The sequence below is a fragment of the Penicillium coprophilum genome, assembly GCF_028826855.1.
Source record: "Penicillium coprophilum strain IBT 35676 chromosome Unknown utg000001l_segment0_segment0, whole genome shotgun sequence".
Classification (NCBI taxonomy): domain Eukaryota; kingdom Fungi; phylum Ascomycota; class Eurotiomycetes; order Eurotiales; family Aspergillaceae; genus Penicillium; species Penicillium coprophilum.
Window position 1 is genome coordinate 622,505 of NW_026622720.1, and position 15,950 is coordinate 638,454.

Genomic DNA, 15,950 nt, shown 5'->3' on the forward strand with positions numbered 1-15,950 from the left:
GTTCAAGGGATATTCAATGTTACTCGATATTATATATAAGGAAAAAAAAAAGAATTTGGTTACGAACAGTTATATTACCCTTAAATTACCCCACCTTTCCTAATGCAGACCAATCGGCATCCACTTTACCGTTGAGATGTCACAGTCTGGCCTGTCATGTTTCGTATTGCCCCCGGAGTCGTCGCGTCCAGGCCGCTTTTGGCCTCCTTATCTCTCGGGCTTTCTCTCTCTCTTCTCTCTCAAGTCTTCTTTACTTGTCATTCGTTTACCCTATTATTGCAATTTTCAAAGACAAATATTGTCCTCTTGACAAGTTTGTCATGATCTGCGAATAATCACAAGTCCAAATGGGCAAATGTATGCTGTCCCACCTCAACTTTCATGATGCGAATTAACCTTTCTATTAGGGCGTTATGGAGTCGTCCTGGACGCAGGCTCGTCTGTACGTCGACATTGTTCTAAAATCTTGGAGTCACGCCACTAATCAGCCGCATAGGGGACTCGCGTACACGTTTACCGATGGCTACGAAATGCCGCTGCACGAAAGAACGCTCATGTGGAGGAGTTGAAATCGCTACCGGAAATCAAAACCAAGGAGGCATGGACGAAGAAGATTCACCCTGGTGAGCCCTCGAGCCAAGATCAAGTCACCAACAACCTGCCACTAACCCATACGCGCAACAGGGGTCTCTTCATTCGCCAATAATCCCGAATTAGTTGGATCAGACCATCTCGCTCAACTGTTAGACCACGCCAAGGGAATCATTCCTGCCGAGGATGCCAAGGACACTCCCATCTTTCTTCTGGCCACTGCGGGCATGCGACTGCTGGGAAACCTTGAGCGGCAATTGCTTTTGGATCGCATCTGTTCTTATGCGCGTGACAACTCGGAGTTCTTGCTTCCAGACTGTGGTGTGCATATTCAGGTGATTCCGGGTGTGACCGAGGGACTCTACGGATGGATTGCGACAAACTACTTGATGGGATCCTTTGACGCCCCCGAGAAACACGACCATGGAAAGGGACATAACACCTACGGATTCCTTGATATGGGTGGCGCGTCTGCCCAAATTGCGTTTGCTCCGAATGTCACGGAAACAGAGAAGCATGCCGAAGACCTGAAGTTGTTGCGATTGCGGAACATTGATGGATCGATCCAAGAGCACAGGGTGTTTGTCACTTCGTGGTTGGAGTTTGGCGTGCATGAAGCCCGACGACGCTATCTGGATGCTTTACAGATGGCAATTGGACCAGGTGTTGCCGAGTTGCCTGACCCATGTCTTCCCAGCGGATTGCGGACTACGCTTGACGGCAAAGTCACATCGGCGACCGAGACGGAGACCTATCTACTAGGCACAGGCAAATTTGACGAATGTCTCCGTCAAACATACCCATTGCTGGACAAGGATGCTCCGTGTGCGGATGAACCGTGTCTGCTCAACGGTATCCACGTTCCAGCTATCGACTTCGATGTTAATCATTTCATCGGGATCAGCGAGTACTGGCATACCACCCACGAGATTTTCGAAATGGGATACAAAGACAAAGCATACGACTTCAACACGTATCAAGAACGAGTCCAAACGTTCTGCTCTCAAGACTGGGCCTCCATTGAGCATGGCCTTGAACAGCACAAATGGGGGAAGAAGGTTGATCACCAAAAGGCCTACGAAGTATGTTTCAAGGCGTCATGGATCATCAATATGCTACACGATGGCATTGGAGTGCCTCGCGTGGGCTTGGAGGATACAACTGGTTCTTCGCACAACGGCACCAAAGAAGTATTGTCTCATGGAAAGGAAAAGGGCTATCTTGATGCTTTCCAGGCGGTCAACAAAATTGACTCGACCGAAGTAAGTTGGACTTTGGGAAAGATCGTTTTATACGCATCTTCTCAAGTTCCTCTAGAGATCGAAGCAGAAAGTCTCCCAGTAGGCTTCGGCAGCAACGTCCCCGGTGTCCCAGCCGACTTCCAGTATCCTAGTGTTCAACTCCTGCCAGATTCAGACAGCTTCCACAGTGAGCACTGGCATGACGCACTTTTCGATGGGGATTCCCCGCGCCGGATCCCAGGTTTCGTGCTCTTCATGCTCATCATTGTCATGGCTGGTTTCTTCTTGTGCGGACGTAGCCGTCGATCGCGGATCTTCAACCGCATGACTAATGTGCTACGTCGTGGCGGGCCATCGCACCCCAATCACCCGAAGAAACGAAAGGGGCTCAAGTCGATGCTCCCATTCATTGGTCGAAGCACCACCTCTTACGAGCGAGTCCTCGAGGACGGTGCTCAAGATTACGAACTTGGTGCCATCGAGTCCGACGGAAGCGAGGATGGTGGACGTCTTTCCGAGGCAGACTCGGCTAGACTGGGACCACCAAAGCGAGCATCAAGCTGGGGCAGCAACAGCAATCCCCCCCAGTTTCAAATATGCGTTAGATAACAGTTCGACTGGGACGATTGGACTTGGGATCAGCGGTGGGGGTGGTGGCTCCGGCATCGCTATGGATCGAGCAGGCTTGGTAGTCAGGACAGAGAGCAGGGACCACCTGGCCCCCATCGCTCTAGGCCCCACGACCAACGGCCGTCGATCAAGAGCTGGCAGTCCGACAAGATCTCACCAAAAATCACCAAACATGACGCCCCTGGCCGACGACTAACGCGACATATTTACCTGACCCGAATTATGCATAATAACTCACACTACATCGCATTTTCACTTGGAGTTTGTTTGTTTAACATGCGTCGACTCACTCGGCGCTGGCCTGGTCTTTTCTTTTCTTTTCTTTTCCTTTTTTCATATGCAAAGGGAGTTCACCTTTTTTTGAGTCGTGTACGTGTGGCAGGCTGCTTTCGATTCTTCATATCATATTTCAACCCTGTGCTCTGGAGTACCTTTTTGTTGGTTGATTGCGGTGCTTTCGATCTCAGGCAGGTGATTTACACGTAATGAGGTGTGTACTATTAGCAGTTGAGGATGTTTTTCCCTGAATATAGATTAATACCTTGCCAATGATTTCATTATATTTACCCTGTACATCTTAGTACTGAGTATGGTTTCATCAACTGACTAATTAGCCAACTAGTATGTTGTAGTTGACTAACTAGTTAGTTATTTGTGTATGTCCATGCCAGCATTTTCATGCAATTTGATATCACGTGAGAGACTCGTCACCGCCCGGCAGAAAATGATGTAGAGAGAAACTGTAGCTTCCGATTCACTGCATTAGTTTACCAAGCTTGTCCAATCTTCTTCCTCAGCCCTACACCTATGCCGTCGCCCTAAATCTCATCTTCACATACATACCTTCCCTTGGCAATACCTACTGTCATTATGCGCTTGACCGTTGAACTTATCCAAAGTTCTCTCACATACATCAATCCGCTCGCGGATCGCGAGCTAGATCTCCGAGGTGCGTTCACTCACTACTCACCTGCCTGAAAAGAACAGGTACTACACTTTTGATTAAGAGCTGGATTGATATCGTCTTTTTGTGTGGTCGTGTAGGTCACAAGATCCCCACAATTGAGAACTTGGGTATCGCCAAAGTAAGTGCTGTGTTTCTCTAAACCAATCCTTGAGACAGGAGGCTTGTCTCTGATGTGTCTCTTTGTGTTATTGCTAGACCAACCATTGAGTCTGCAGATAGCCCAATCATACCCTTGCGGATCTGATGTTGACAGCTTGTAGGATCAAGATGCGATCGATTTCACCGATAATGACATTTCCTCCCTGGGAAACTTCCCCCACTTTCCTCGCCTCCGCACCCTCCTCCTAGCCCGCAACCGTATCAATCACATTCAACCGGCGCTCGCAACTTCGGTGCCTAACCTGACGACTCTTGTCCTGACTGCGAACAATTTGTCTGAGCTTGCCGACCTAGATCCGCTGCGGAACTTGCAACGGCTGACGCACTTGACCCTCCTGCAAAATCCAGTGACCCGCAAAGAGGTATGTCTACCCCTTCACTCATATACTCATTAGATCTGGCTATATGTGATATAGCCTGGACTCTGTTGGAGACTAGGTTAACCAATCTCTGCAGAACTACCGTTACTGGGTTATCTGGCGCATTCCCTCCGTCCGCTTCCTTGACTTCCAGAAAGTAACCGACGCTGAGCGTGCCACAGCTAAAGAGCTTTTCGGCACCTATGAGGAACCATCGTCCCTTGCATCCAAGATTATGGGTGTCAAGTCCCGCACTTTCGACGTCTCCACCCCGGCTGAACGCACTCCCGCCGAAAAGGGTGTGCGAGTACAACTCACTGATAAGGAACGCCAGCGCGTCGAGAAGCTGATTCGCGAGGCGAAGAGTCTGCAGGAGATTACAAAGTTGGAGAAGGAGCTTAACGAGGGACGGATACCCGGTGGAGCGGATGTCGATGGTGATGAGGCCATGCAGATGTGAGAGACGAGACTGGAATCTCTCCCAGGGGCTGTGCCGTGGATCATGAACATACAATCACGTTTTATTGCCTTTTTATCTCGTCTAGGGCTTAGGTTTTCTGCGTTTTTTTTTTTTTTTTTTCTGGCTGGGGTTCAGTGTGTGTTTCGTGTCTGGGTATTCGTTTCTTCTTGTTCCTAGTCTGGGATTAGAAAAAAGTCCTCGCTATGAATTGTTAGCATATCAAACCTAAAAGCTCGTCTCTCGGGTCCTTCTCCAACAGAAAATATTAGTATCCCAGGTGTATCATCACTCTGTTGAGTCTGTAGAGAAACGCCTTAGAAACAAGCATTTAAGCCAATCATTAAATGCAACAAATGCTCCGTCTTCTACAATATACTGGCTGCCAAAGCAATGGGAAATAATAGACCTGTCATGTGATAGCATACGATATTGACTGAAAGTTGACGAGCAATGATAAGATTTTAATGCTGATCGACGCTGTTCGAGCTATTAAACTAGGTCATTTCAAGGTTCGAGGCTACAGATAGGCACGACCTTGAGGAAACTACATTGTTGTAGTTTGCATTGCATAGTCGTTATACATGAACCTAATAATCTTAAACTAAGTACTTTGTAACTAAAAAGCATACTATAGCAATTATTTCATATACGAAGTTCACAAGGCTAAACTCTACCAGAACTAGAAGTCCTTCGATAGAATAACGGGGCTCAGGCTAGGTCGAACAAGTCCTTCGACTTATACAACCTTCGCTGAAGGTCCTCATATACAAGGTCTGCAGGACAACTTACAATACGTTGTACATTGAAGACGCCTAAATGGTTTCATGTACTGCACATCAGGTCGCTCAAAGAACAAGAACCTCATATATCGCACGATGTCTGTTCAATGGTAATTTTATGACCTGATCTAGCGCAAATCGGGTTGAAGCATATTTCCCAGTCCATCGATACCTGTTTTGGTTAGATAGATCAATTTCTCCAGCATGGCCATGTCGGAACTATGCTCCGTGTGCGCACTCTTACGTGTTATCAATTTGCTATAACAATACCAAGCGACACGGTTAGCCGGATTAGTGATGTTCTCAAGGGGAACTTATATGGTACTACAACAGTCCATGCCCTATTTTGTACAGCGAACAGCCCTACGCCTTGCAAAAAGCTGAGGTGCGAGCCGACAATGGCGTGGCGAGTGCTCCTATGATCCTCCTGTTTCAAGCACTGTATGATGGGATATAAGGAAAGCGATGAAGTCATCACAAGGCAGAAATTCGATCATATTGCGATCACATTCGACTAGTTGTAGTCCTATCAAAATCTTGTAACATAATATAGGATACATTACTACAATCTTGCTTCCACCTCAGATAAATAAGCCAATTCGAGATCATAGTAGCAAGGAATCATTCATACCCGGGATCAAATATTCTCGCCTTATAAAATTCAGCATCATCCCACCCTCTCTTGTCTGTCTCGGCCGTGGGTGCGCTCTCATCACTAAACGACACATACTGTCCCATATCACCCTTTGCCCCGCGCACCCAGGCATACTCACCAGAAGAATGCTGGACTAGAGACTTGAGCTTATCAACCTTCATGAGACGCTGAAAGTCCCTGCTGGTTGTGTTGTACTTATACGCAGCAGCAGTGTGTGTCAATAGCAGGATATCATCATCCTTGTAACTGGCGGAAAGATCGTGACCATTTCTCGCTCTGCCTTTTACTTCCGGCAAAGGAATTGGTTTCCCATCCCTCTTCAGTTCGATATCTTTCCCTTTCCCCACCACATCATACCTGTGGAGGTAATTCTCCCCGATGGCCCACAACTGACCACCATGCCAAAGCACTCCGTGGGCCTTTCGAACAGTATACTCATGGCTCTTCTTGATCTTCTTCAGATTGTTGACATCTGACGCATCGGTTGGAACATACAGCGTCAATTTATGGGAAGCCGAACTTGCGGCAACAAATGCTCCCAGATAAGGGATTCGTTCGAGGGAATGCGGGTTGCCACCAGGTGTTGCTGACCAGATGATGTCGTCTATCGTCGTGGATTTCTCCCCCGATTTGATATCGATCATGCCAACTTTACCCCCTGAGGCAGCAACGAGGGCAACTAGGCCTCGATCAGCTGTCTTGCGGATTTTGACTTCAGAAAGGTCGGCCCAAACGTCTTTTTGCCAGGGCCATGGGTTTAGGTCGGCAGTGAAAGACCAGTGAATGGCGTCTTTGTTCCATTTGGAAGAATCTCGTGGGAAAACCCGAACAGTCTTGGAATGCTGGTCGGTAACAGCTAAATGATAGGCTGTTGCAAAGGGAGCTGCAATGGAAAGAGAGAGGAAGGATTTGAAATGCATGATTCCAGTGCTGATAGATGCTTGTTACACTGAGGAGGAAGACACCGGAAGGATAATAGCAAAGGGGGACTTCATGAATTTATATCCTCTCCAAGCTTCGATGAAATGATGTATAAAAACGATTGGTTGAGGGAAACTCACCATACAGCCGTAAGGGAAGTTAGTCTTGCAAAGCTCGTATATAATGGCACACTATTTTCAATAACACGAACAGAATGGAGACAACTATTCCTCATTGGGGATGGGATCAGCAATCAGTACAGTATACGAACGAAGTGAAGCTAATCTCTAATGTCGACTACTTCAAGAGCGAGATCTAGGTAACTTGTGTGAAGTATAGAATGATGTTATTCTTAGATTCTCAGATTGGGAATAGCATCATGACGGGATAGGGCTTGGCAGGCAGGGGCTGTGTAATACGACTCCTTCATTCTTTGCAACCAATACAGCGGTAGAGGTCAAGCGGGACATAGCTCGTATACTGCAGATCCGATGATATACTAATTCGCAGCGGTCGACACAATCATTGTATGATTTGGCTCATGTGTATGTACGAGGGAGGTTGTGGACCGCAAATTTCCGATGGATCATCGTGATTCGAGGACTAATAGCTTCTATCGTATATCTTCAGCATCGGCTTCTAATTAGTGTCTCTGAAATGGTCGTCCTCTATCTGTCTTCTCAGAATGCAGCCCGTATCTCGGGATCGTATTTCTCCAACTTCAAACATCGCCGGTTCCAATGAGCCTAAAGTATGGTGTGTGTGATAGAATGGTAGTCTCAATGGGGGCTTTTTTTTTTGATGGAAAACAATTTGAAAAGAACATCCCGACGATACTGCACCGGATCCTCTGCCCAAGATGACAAGAAGAGCAGGGTCTCTTGCAAGCCACCTTTCAGTTTTGCCATGATAAAAACTAGCATACTGCCAGAGCGCATATCTTCGAACTGCTTCATCAAGGCTACAAGCAACACGAGAAGAACGTGGAAAGGATCTTCATGGCATCCTTCATGCTCTTACTCTTCTCCCAGATCACCATGGCACAAGCGTCGCTGATGGCATATGCTCGCGCATGTTCCTTTCGAGATCGCGATCAAAGAGGCGAGTGTATGTTTCTTGCAAGGATATCATTCGATGTGAGACCAAAGAAACAATTGGTACGATTTGAGCAGTCTTTTTGTCTGTGTATAAACTATTACCACCCTTGCGCAAGGCTTTCGCGTTCTCCATGACGGTGCGTCTCGTAGGTCGGTGGCGCGCTTGACGATTGTCTATATGTTGGCAGTAGGGTTTCTCCGCCAGAATTTGGAGGAAACATCATACCGTAGAGGTTTTTGAGTAAATGAGATATCTAAGTCAATGAGTCTGAATTTGTTCACCTGGGCTACTTGGGTGGGGCTGACGTTGCAGCAACATGAAGCCAAGAGATATAGTGCTGACGCGAATTTACGTGTGCCTCGGCGAGAGTTGCAGCACCAACTATGGCAAAATTAGAAGCCTTGCTGCATGGATACGGAATAATACGAGCTTCGAATTGATGTTCTCGGCTTGACACGAGCTTCATCCCTGTTGATCTGAGCGGGCCTTTCATGCTCGAGAGCTATTTTCAGTATGCAGAAGAGGCTTGACTACTCTAACGGGACCATTGTTCATATCCAATGGCGATCATGTCCTAATATGGGTGATAGGAGGGGAAACATGGGCGTAGTCGCTTTCGGGTTACATTCAATCACTCGCGCTCCTGGATGTAATGACATTTGCTATATATTGCATCTTCCCCGGCTCGTCAAAAGAAATGCCTTAGTGCGGAGCAACATCCCATCATGCGGTATACACTCGTCTTGTCTACCCTTTTTCTTTTTTCTTCTCCGTCACCTTCGCGGTAGACCCTCGGTACTGCCAGGACAAGACAACTCTTGACGGAAAAGACTTCACCCTTGAAGAGATAGACAACCCTTACCTGCCTGCACTCGCTAAGTATTTCGATTCAAAGGGTAAGATCACAAGCGTCACTGAAGTTCTTCAATCCGCGAATCGCGATTTAGTAAAACGGTCGCCTCCTCTCAGCAATGGGGATGGGCCTCCCGCTGAATCGTGGGCTTGGAACTCAGGCGATGATAAGACGACGGACTGGGTCCCGCAGGGAATCACGAGCTCTGCCGATGCTTTTGGGAAGGGAACCTGGAATGACCACGAGGTCTGGATTGTCAGTTGGTATCGCAGTGGGGATAGCGTACGGGTCAGCTTTATTGATCGCAAGACAAACAAATATCGCCATGTGATGCTGGTTTATCCTACTGCCGACGATGACTTTGAATCCATCAGTATTCATGCGGGCGGCATCGCTTGGTATGGCAATGTGCTATATGTTGTCGATACTCATAAGGGTATTCGCGCGTTTGACCTGGACAATATCTGGGAGGTTGATATTGCAGATGGAGTCGGAAAAACGGCAGACGGACAAGGGTATTCTGCGGATGAGTACCGATATGTGCTTCCTCAAATGCGGTGAGCCTGCCCATTGTATTTTCTTTCGATTCAATACTAACAGCACTGAAAGCTCTTATAACTGGATAGCCGGCGACGCTTCTCCCTTCCGCTTCTCTTGGATTTCCCTTGATCGGAGCGACTCACCAGACACCCTTATGGTAGGTGAGTTTGTGAGGGACGGGGAAACTTTTGACGACGCCGACAAGACGCCAGTTCCTATTCGCTATGTGAAATACAATTTGGATGCGGATACTAGGCGGCTCCAAACCGAAAATGGCATCGCTACCTCAAGCTGGGCGTCCTGTGTCAATATACCCAATGTACAGGGTGCTGTTTCATACGAGGGCAAGTTTTACATCTCGCGCAGTACGGGCAGAGCTCCCAAGAAAGGCGACCTTTTCATTTGGGAAGAAGGGAAGACAGCGACTGAACAAACGGGATGGTTTTCGGCTGGAAATGAGGACATGAGCTACAATCTTGTTCGCAAGGAGTACTATACTGTCACCGAGTATGACCAAGATCGGCACATTCTGGCTTATAAGGTCTAGTTTAACTGATCTGCTTGAATTGTTCCAACTCAACTATGGTGCCGTCCTACACAGCATATATACACACTTCTTGCGTATAAATTTCCTTTTTGGGCCATGTAGATGCGTATTCTGGTGGGGCCAATGCTTGGCATCATCTATAGCCCACTTCTTGAGCAGTATAAAATGCCTTCAGAGCCTTCAAATATCTGCAAAACAGTCTACCAGACTTCCAGAATGGATATGCTAGGTTTAGGAGCTTCTGGTACTGGTAATACTCTCACTGGATCTTATCATGATTTCTAACTTGGAGGTGATCTAGGTGCCATCGGCCGCCTATTCTGTGACATCGCTCTTCATGAAGAGCATAGGCTTACATTCTTTAATCGAAATGCCAAAAAAAGTCCCCGAGCACATCTGCCAAAGTGAAAGAATACAAAATATTGTAGGCACACTTGAGGCCGACTCAGACCTGAACGAAGCCGCAAAATGTGGAACGGAGATCTTTATTGCCCTACGCCGTTAAAGACAGAGACGGCATGCGTTGGTGACTACGAATGTCATGGCCACATGAGCCGTGAAGGCATGTCCAACATGGCCACCAGGGCACTCGGCAAGAAGATAACAACCTGTAGCATGTTAGGTGTCGACGAAATGCATCGGCCATCTACCTCTCACCTCTCAAATTTCATATCTCAAACCAAGGACATCGACACTGCGTTTTTACATTCAGCCACGAGTGCTGCTTTCAATTACTGGTACTCAGGGGGTGAAGTCCCCCAAGTGAACCAATAATGCGCTCGTTCTATAGCAGGCAACTGGTCAATAAAAGGCCCGCAGGCAGTTCTTAGATAACTATGCGAGTACTCGCGTTCTGAATACTGGGAATGAGTAGCTATTATGTTCTACGGCTCTATCTTCCACGTCTCTAAGCAATGGCGTCTAGATGGGAAGTCCCCAGTAATTGTTAGAGGCCAGCTCTTAGTGCTTAGATCGTTGCGAAAAGCGAACATCAACACACTTGTTCTGTTGCCCCTGAACAATCTTAACATGCGCATTGAATGTCATGATATAGTTTGCATGGACTATGATGGAATTGCCAGGTAATTCTATATTCCAGACACGGTCTTCTGGAATAATTGCAACGTCGATCATAATTTCCGCAAATTGATCTCGCTCCACCAAGTGGATAAAATCCTATGAAATCTCCACCTAAACAATCCAACCGATCTAGATCAGAGCTCAAGAAACTTCAGAACTATTCAGGATTAGACATATGTTGTATCTAATAATACCATCTGCAATTCTAGCCAAGACTCCCCTTACTTTTTTTTGTTACCCGTCGACGCAAATCCCCTAGTTCGACCAGGGTCCAAAAGTTGTATACTCCGTACACTATTGAGGTATACTCATTCACCATGCGCGTAACATCAGCCGTGCTCTCGCTAGCGGGCATAGTCGTAGTATCGACAGCCACCACTGCATCGCTCCATGCCTCGGCAGGCTGCAAGGCCCTACAGACGCCCCTTGGGGATTCGCTTTTCTTCGCCGGCAGTAGTGTATACAAATACGAGGCGGCAAACTTTTGGTCGAACACCGAGCTGATGAGCCCTGGCTGTGTGTTCCGACCACAGTCCAGCGCACAGCTCGCGGATGGCATCGTGACGCTGGCCAATGCCGATGCTCAGTTCGCTGTTCGGGGTGGTGGACATATGGGTATCCAGGTGAGTTTTGATCTCAATGTTAAGCATTCGGGCTCCATCCTGACAGCCACAGGGCGCAAACAATATCAATGACGGTGTCTTGATTGTTATGTCAAATTTGACGACTTTGGAGTTGTCGGACGATCATTCGATTGTGTCCATTGGTCCTTCTTACCGGTAAGCTTCTTTTTTTCCTTGTTCGGTCCGCTCTGGGAATGAGCACTTTTACTTATCTATGTTTAGATGGAGAGATGTCTATGGATACCTACAAAAGTTCGGACTGACTGCTGCCGGTGGTCGTCTTGGCCCTGTGGGTGTGCCGGGACTGCTCCTTGCTGGCGGTATCAACTTTTACGGCAATCAGGTTGGCTTCGGCTGCGATACTATTGTCAACTACGAGGTTGTCCTTGCCGATGGCTCAATTGTGGAAGTTAACAGGACCAGTCATCCTGATCTGTTCTGGGCCTTGAAGGGCGGAAGCAGTAATTTTGGCATTGTCACTCGGTTCGATCTGGAGACTATCAAATCGCCCAAGGTCTGGGCTGGTGCACACACCGTTTCGTCTGAGTACATCGATGAGTTCCTAGCGGTATGTCATACCGATGTTTTTGGTTGCCTTATGACTGGGGTTTAACTGGTTTCCTTAGGCTGCGGCTACTTACGCATCTGACATTTACGACCCCAAGACGCACATTGTACCAGCCCTTGTGACCGGCGTGACTACTCTCGCCTCAGTGATTCTGTTCTATGACAGTGACAGCATCAGCTACCCCGAGATCTTTAAGCCGTTTACCGATATCCCGGCTATTAGCAGCACGCTTGATTTCAAGACGGTCGCCGAGTTTGCCGCTGAGACCGGCGCAATGGTGATTGATGGTATCAAGTACGATCCCCCGGCCAGAAGAATATAGGACGATGGCTAATCAGACTTAGTGACGTTTTTGTTGCCGGAACTGTCAAGGGCACAAGTTATGAGGAGCTCCTCAGCGGTATCAGCATCATCAACCAAACCTTCTTCGACGAGCTCCCCAAGCTGTACGCGCAGATCCCTATCGCCAACATCTCCACTATCCAGCTGGACTGGCAACCTATAGGTGCAGACTGGATGAAGGCCTCCGAGGCTCACGGCGGAAACGCTCTCGGCCTGGACTCCTCGCAGGTCTACCTTTGCTACGCAGAGGTGGTTGAGTGGATTGGCTCAGCGTATGATGACATTGTCGCTTCTTGGGTCGAAGAGACCACTTACAAAATTAACAATGCCACCCAGAGAGCCGGTCTGTACGACACCTTCAACTACATTGGTGATGCTGCTGGCTTCCAGTCTATCTTCCCTGGCTATGGCGTGGAAAACCACCAAAAGCTTATTGATATTGCCGCGAAGTATGACCCTCGGGGTGTTTTCCAGACACTTATGCCAGGTGGATTCAAGGTTTGAGAAATCATCAGCGTGTATATGATACCCTTGACAAGGACTTTGACCTTCTGTTGGAGGCCATGGCAGCAAAGAAGTTACGACTGTTCCGCAACACCCCAGGACTTGAAAGTGATAGGATCCATGTCCATGTAGTAATGCAGCTAGTATTTGGGGCTGTTCAGAACAAACGGACTAGTACCATGAAGATAGAGAGTGCAATTTTTGCTGGACAGAGCAAGGAATGGGTTAATGATGAGAAATAAAATAATTAAGCGATGAAGGCCAGGAGTCTTTGCTTGTTGAGGATTTCTCCTTCCACCAATCTTCCTGTCTCGGTGACTTCCCCATTAACTTGCTGATAGCGTACCAGCGCGGGAATATTCTTAGTGCCCCACGTTGTTCGATAGACATTTTGTGGGTTATTCCACCTGGTAAATATCAGCTTAATGAATCACAGGCGTTTGTGATGTGATTTTGAAACATGATATTGCAGTCTCAGGCACGATTATGGTAAAACTTACTCGGGCTTTTGTCCAACCTCGACAATAGCTAATTCTGGCGTATCATCTCCGGCAAATGCCTCGTTGATATATGGCAAAGCATCCCGCACGTCTGGACACCAAGGTTGCTTGGTGATTGGATCTGGTCCAGATATGAAGGCAATGAACAATTTCAAGTTGGGACTTAATGCTAGCTCCTTCAGCGAGCTTGGCAGGGTGAAATTCTTGATGATTGGCATTCTTGTGGCTTTGTGTACAGTTTAGACTTGAGTCCAGAGTGTGGGCAAGAAATCTGACCAAGTCAAATCTTGTAGGAGAACAGCCCAGGCATTTGGCAGTCCAACATGAAAGTGTGGCCTTTGGTCATGACTAAGCAACTCGCAATTCCACCGCCAAGTGGCGCGTGAGGCTTTTCATGTCCGTGTCAATACAGAGAGTGATGTATATCGAAGTTGCCTACGGAGTATGGAATGGACGATCTATGCTCCTGCCTCTATACATGATGGAATACGCACCGTACAGTCTACTCCGTGTTCTATTCCATTCTTGGTATTTCTAAGGATTTTCTTTCTAGTTATCACTCTGGGAAGAGAAAGATAGAAAGAACTCCAAAAAAAAAGACACAGTGGTATAAATGTTCTTAATGGCATATCCAGGTACTCATCAATAGACCCCTCAACCTCGGGAAGGACTTGGGCCCTGGAGAGATACCATGTACGAACTAGAGACGCTTCAGCTCGGGCCTGCCACGTGATAACTCAGCTGAATTGTGGATATTCTCGTATTCTCACGTTTGGATGATTATTGTTCTTGGTGTTTTAAGCGAAATTCGACCCCTACATAAAGTCTTGTTATGCTGAAGCCCGTACGTAGTCAACTTTCCAAATGGATGAAGCAGCATCCACCTTTCGCGCCCAGTGGGTCAATCCATCGGACTTGTTCTCAATCCTCTTAATTATTGGCGGGGATGTCATTGGCGTCGCTCTGGCAGCCGTATCTGGCGGCCTGGTGACTCCCGTCACCTTCTCTTTCGGATGGGTGTCATACGCTATCTCCGCGCTACTCACTGCCCAAAGCGAGGACCGCCTGATGCCTCCCGCCCCTGACTCTTCGCTCCGGGTAATCAACATAGGCACAGGGTATATGCGATTCAATCGATCCTGGACTTTAGGGCGGGTGTTTCAGAACTACGAATACTGGATGCCAGCAGAGGTGGAAGAGCGACTGCAAAGCCACCCGGTCTTGTACCAGGACGAGGAAGCCGGGGTCGCTGACACAGAGGTGTCAGGGAAGGTGACGGCAACCACAGAAACATATCCCAATTCTCGCAAATTTGTGAGCCCCTACCAGGCGCGCCTCTGCGTCAGTGTTTACGAATGGGCACTGGATGGGCCTTCTCGTGTGGCAAAACCTGGTTACGACTGGGTGTATTGGCTGGGAATTGTCGTGACAGTGGTTCAACTAGGTGTGAGCGCAATACCGTTTGGTCTCCACGGAGACTGGAGTATCTTTCTGGTGACCGTGTGCGGGACCATCCTGGCCTACGCGTCTGGCGCGCTGCCGCAGTGGCGGAAGGAAAAATGGGCGTGCCGAACTTTAGAAAGGCGCAAGGATGTTGCCTTGACGCTTGGTAATGGCACGCAGCATGTGGTCGTGGTGCTGGGGGCAAAGGGTGGGTTGGATTTGGAAGACATGGCTGGGGGACAATTGATGGACGACGGGGAAGGACGGCCACGTAAGGGCTGGTGGATGCAAGTGCTGAGCCCCAGCAACACTACACGCATGATGACGTTCTTGTTAGCGGTGCTGTGGCTCATGCTTCTCCTCACTAGCACGGGGATCCAGGAACACGCATGGTATCTACTCGCAGTGGGCGGCACTGGCATGCTGCAAAATCTTATCACGGCTGGGGCTCCGCGTCAACCAGCGATGTTAGGGATTCCGATTCGACTGGCTATGCGCTCGAACTCGGTGCACGAAGGAAGCCCGACACCAATGGTCTTCGCCGAATTTAAGGTCATGCATACACTGATGGAACTCGAGTTAGAATTTAAAGGGGCTGGTCGAGCTCTGCTCCCAGAGTATTTTCCTGGAGGCGGGGGCCTACAGCCCTGGGAGGAAAAATGGTGGTCCAGCAATGAACCGGACATTCGACGCCAGCTACTACGGGCGGCGAAAGAAAAAGAATTTACCAAACAGATGCGCAGGACGCAAGCTGGCTGAGAATAGGCCTACAGCAGCACAGTATATGGCAGTTCTCTACCAGGTCCTATGCCGAGAGTGGTAGCCTCCAGGGTTCCCTTGTCGTATCATGACTTGGTACTATGTACTTTGGTCCAATTAGAAGTCAAAGCAGCAGCATTGCATGCCTGCATTGGACCCAAAGCTTTCGCTTCCCAGATCCAAACGATTGCTTTTTTTTCTTCCGAATAATCATACATGACTGCGTACACTTTCCAGTTTTGAGATCTTATTGTCACCAGGACTTTGTGGTCGGGTATTGGAATCCCACCCAGTAGGAGGCATAACATATCAACACACAAAATTATCTCTA

The 15,950-nt window shown here is 48.1% G+C and overlaps 7 protein-coding genes across 7 annotated transcripts; 5 read left to right on the top strand and 2 right to left on the bottom strand.

Moving 5' to 3' along the window:
* Window positions 1-347: 347 nt before the first annotated feature.
* Window positions 348-2,658, top strand: N7500_000219 (putative nucleoside diphosphatase (Ynd1); the record flags this gene model as incomplete). The annotated part of the gene is made up of 5 exons (XM_056671365.1): window positions 348-357; window positions 408-442; window positions 497-623; window positions 685-2,419; window positions 2,445-2,658. The coding sequence occupies 5 exons, from the start codon at window positions 348-350 to the stop codon at window positions 2,656-2,658; spliced, it is 2,121 nt and encodes a 706-aa protein (XP_056536938.1).
* A 674-nt stretch (window positions 2,659-3,332) lies between these two features.
* lea1 (U2 snRNP complex subunit LEA1) lies at window positions 3,333-4,407 on the top strand (the record flags this gene model as incomplete). Its single annotated transcript, XM_056671366.1, has 4 exons — window positions 3,333-3,411; window positions 3,507-3,547; window positions 3,690-3,950; window positions 4,045-4,407. 4 exons carry the CDS (start codon window positions 3,333-3,335, stop codon window positions 4,405-4,407), a joined length of 744 nt encoding a protein of 247 aa, XP_056536939.1.
* A 1,400-nt stretch (window positions 4,408-5,807) lies between these two features.
* Window positions 5,808-6,761, bottom strand: N7500_000221 (uncharacterized protein; the record flags this gene model as incomplete). Its single annotated transcript, XM_056671367.1, has 1 exon — window positions 5,808-6,761. The coding sequence occupies one exon, from the start codon at window positions 6,759-6,761 to the stop codon at window positions 5,808-5,810; it is 954 nt and encodes a 317-aa protein (XP_056536940.1).
* Window positions 6,762-7,824: 1,063 nt separating this feature from the next.
* Window positions 7,825-9,800, top strand: N7500_000222 (uncharacterized protein; the record flags this gene model as incomplete). Its single annotated transcript, XM_056671368.1, has 3 exons — window positions 7,825-7,869; window positions 8,666-9,270; window positions 9,323-9,800. 3 exons carry the CDS (start codon window positions 7,825-7,827, stop codon window positions 9,798-9,800), a joined length of 1,128 nt encoding a protein of 375 aa, XP_056536941.1.
* A 1,397-nt stretch (window positions 9,801-11,197) lies between these two features.
* N7500_000223 (FAD-binding oxidoreductase) lies at window positions 11,198-12,917 on the top strand (the record flags this gene model as incomplete). The annotated part of the gene is made up of 5 exons (XM_056671369.1): window positions 11,198-11,503; window positions 11,556-11,659; window positions 11,726-12,071; window positions 12,130-12,365; window positions 12,416-12,917. 5 exons carry the CDS (start codon window positions 11,198-11,200, stop codon window positions 12,915-12,917), a joined length of 1,494 nt encoding a protein of 497 aa, XP_056536942.1.
* Window positions 12,918-13,164: 247 nt separating this feature from the next.
* Window positions 13,165-13,635, bottom strand: N7500_000224 (uncharacterized protein; the record flags this gene model as incomplete). The annotated part of the gene is made up of 2 exons (XM_056671370.1): window positions 13,165-13,324; window positions 13,418-13,635. The coding sequence occupies 2 exons, from the start codon at window positions 13,633-13,635 to the stop codon at window positions 13,165-13,167; spliced, it is 378 nt and encodes a 125-aa protein (XP_056536943.1).
* Window positions 13,636-14,281: 646 nt separating this feature from the next.
* On the top strand, window positions 14,282-15,619 carry N7500_000225 (uncharacterized protein; the record flags this gene model as incomplete). Its single annotated transcript, XM_056671371.1, has 1 exon — window positions 14,282-15,619. The coding sequence occupies one exon, from the start codon at window positions 14,282-14,284 to the stop codon at window positions 15,617-15,619; it is 1,338 nt and encodes a 445-aa protein (XP_056536944.1).
* Between the last annotated feature and the right edge of the window lie 331 nt (window positions 15,620-15,950).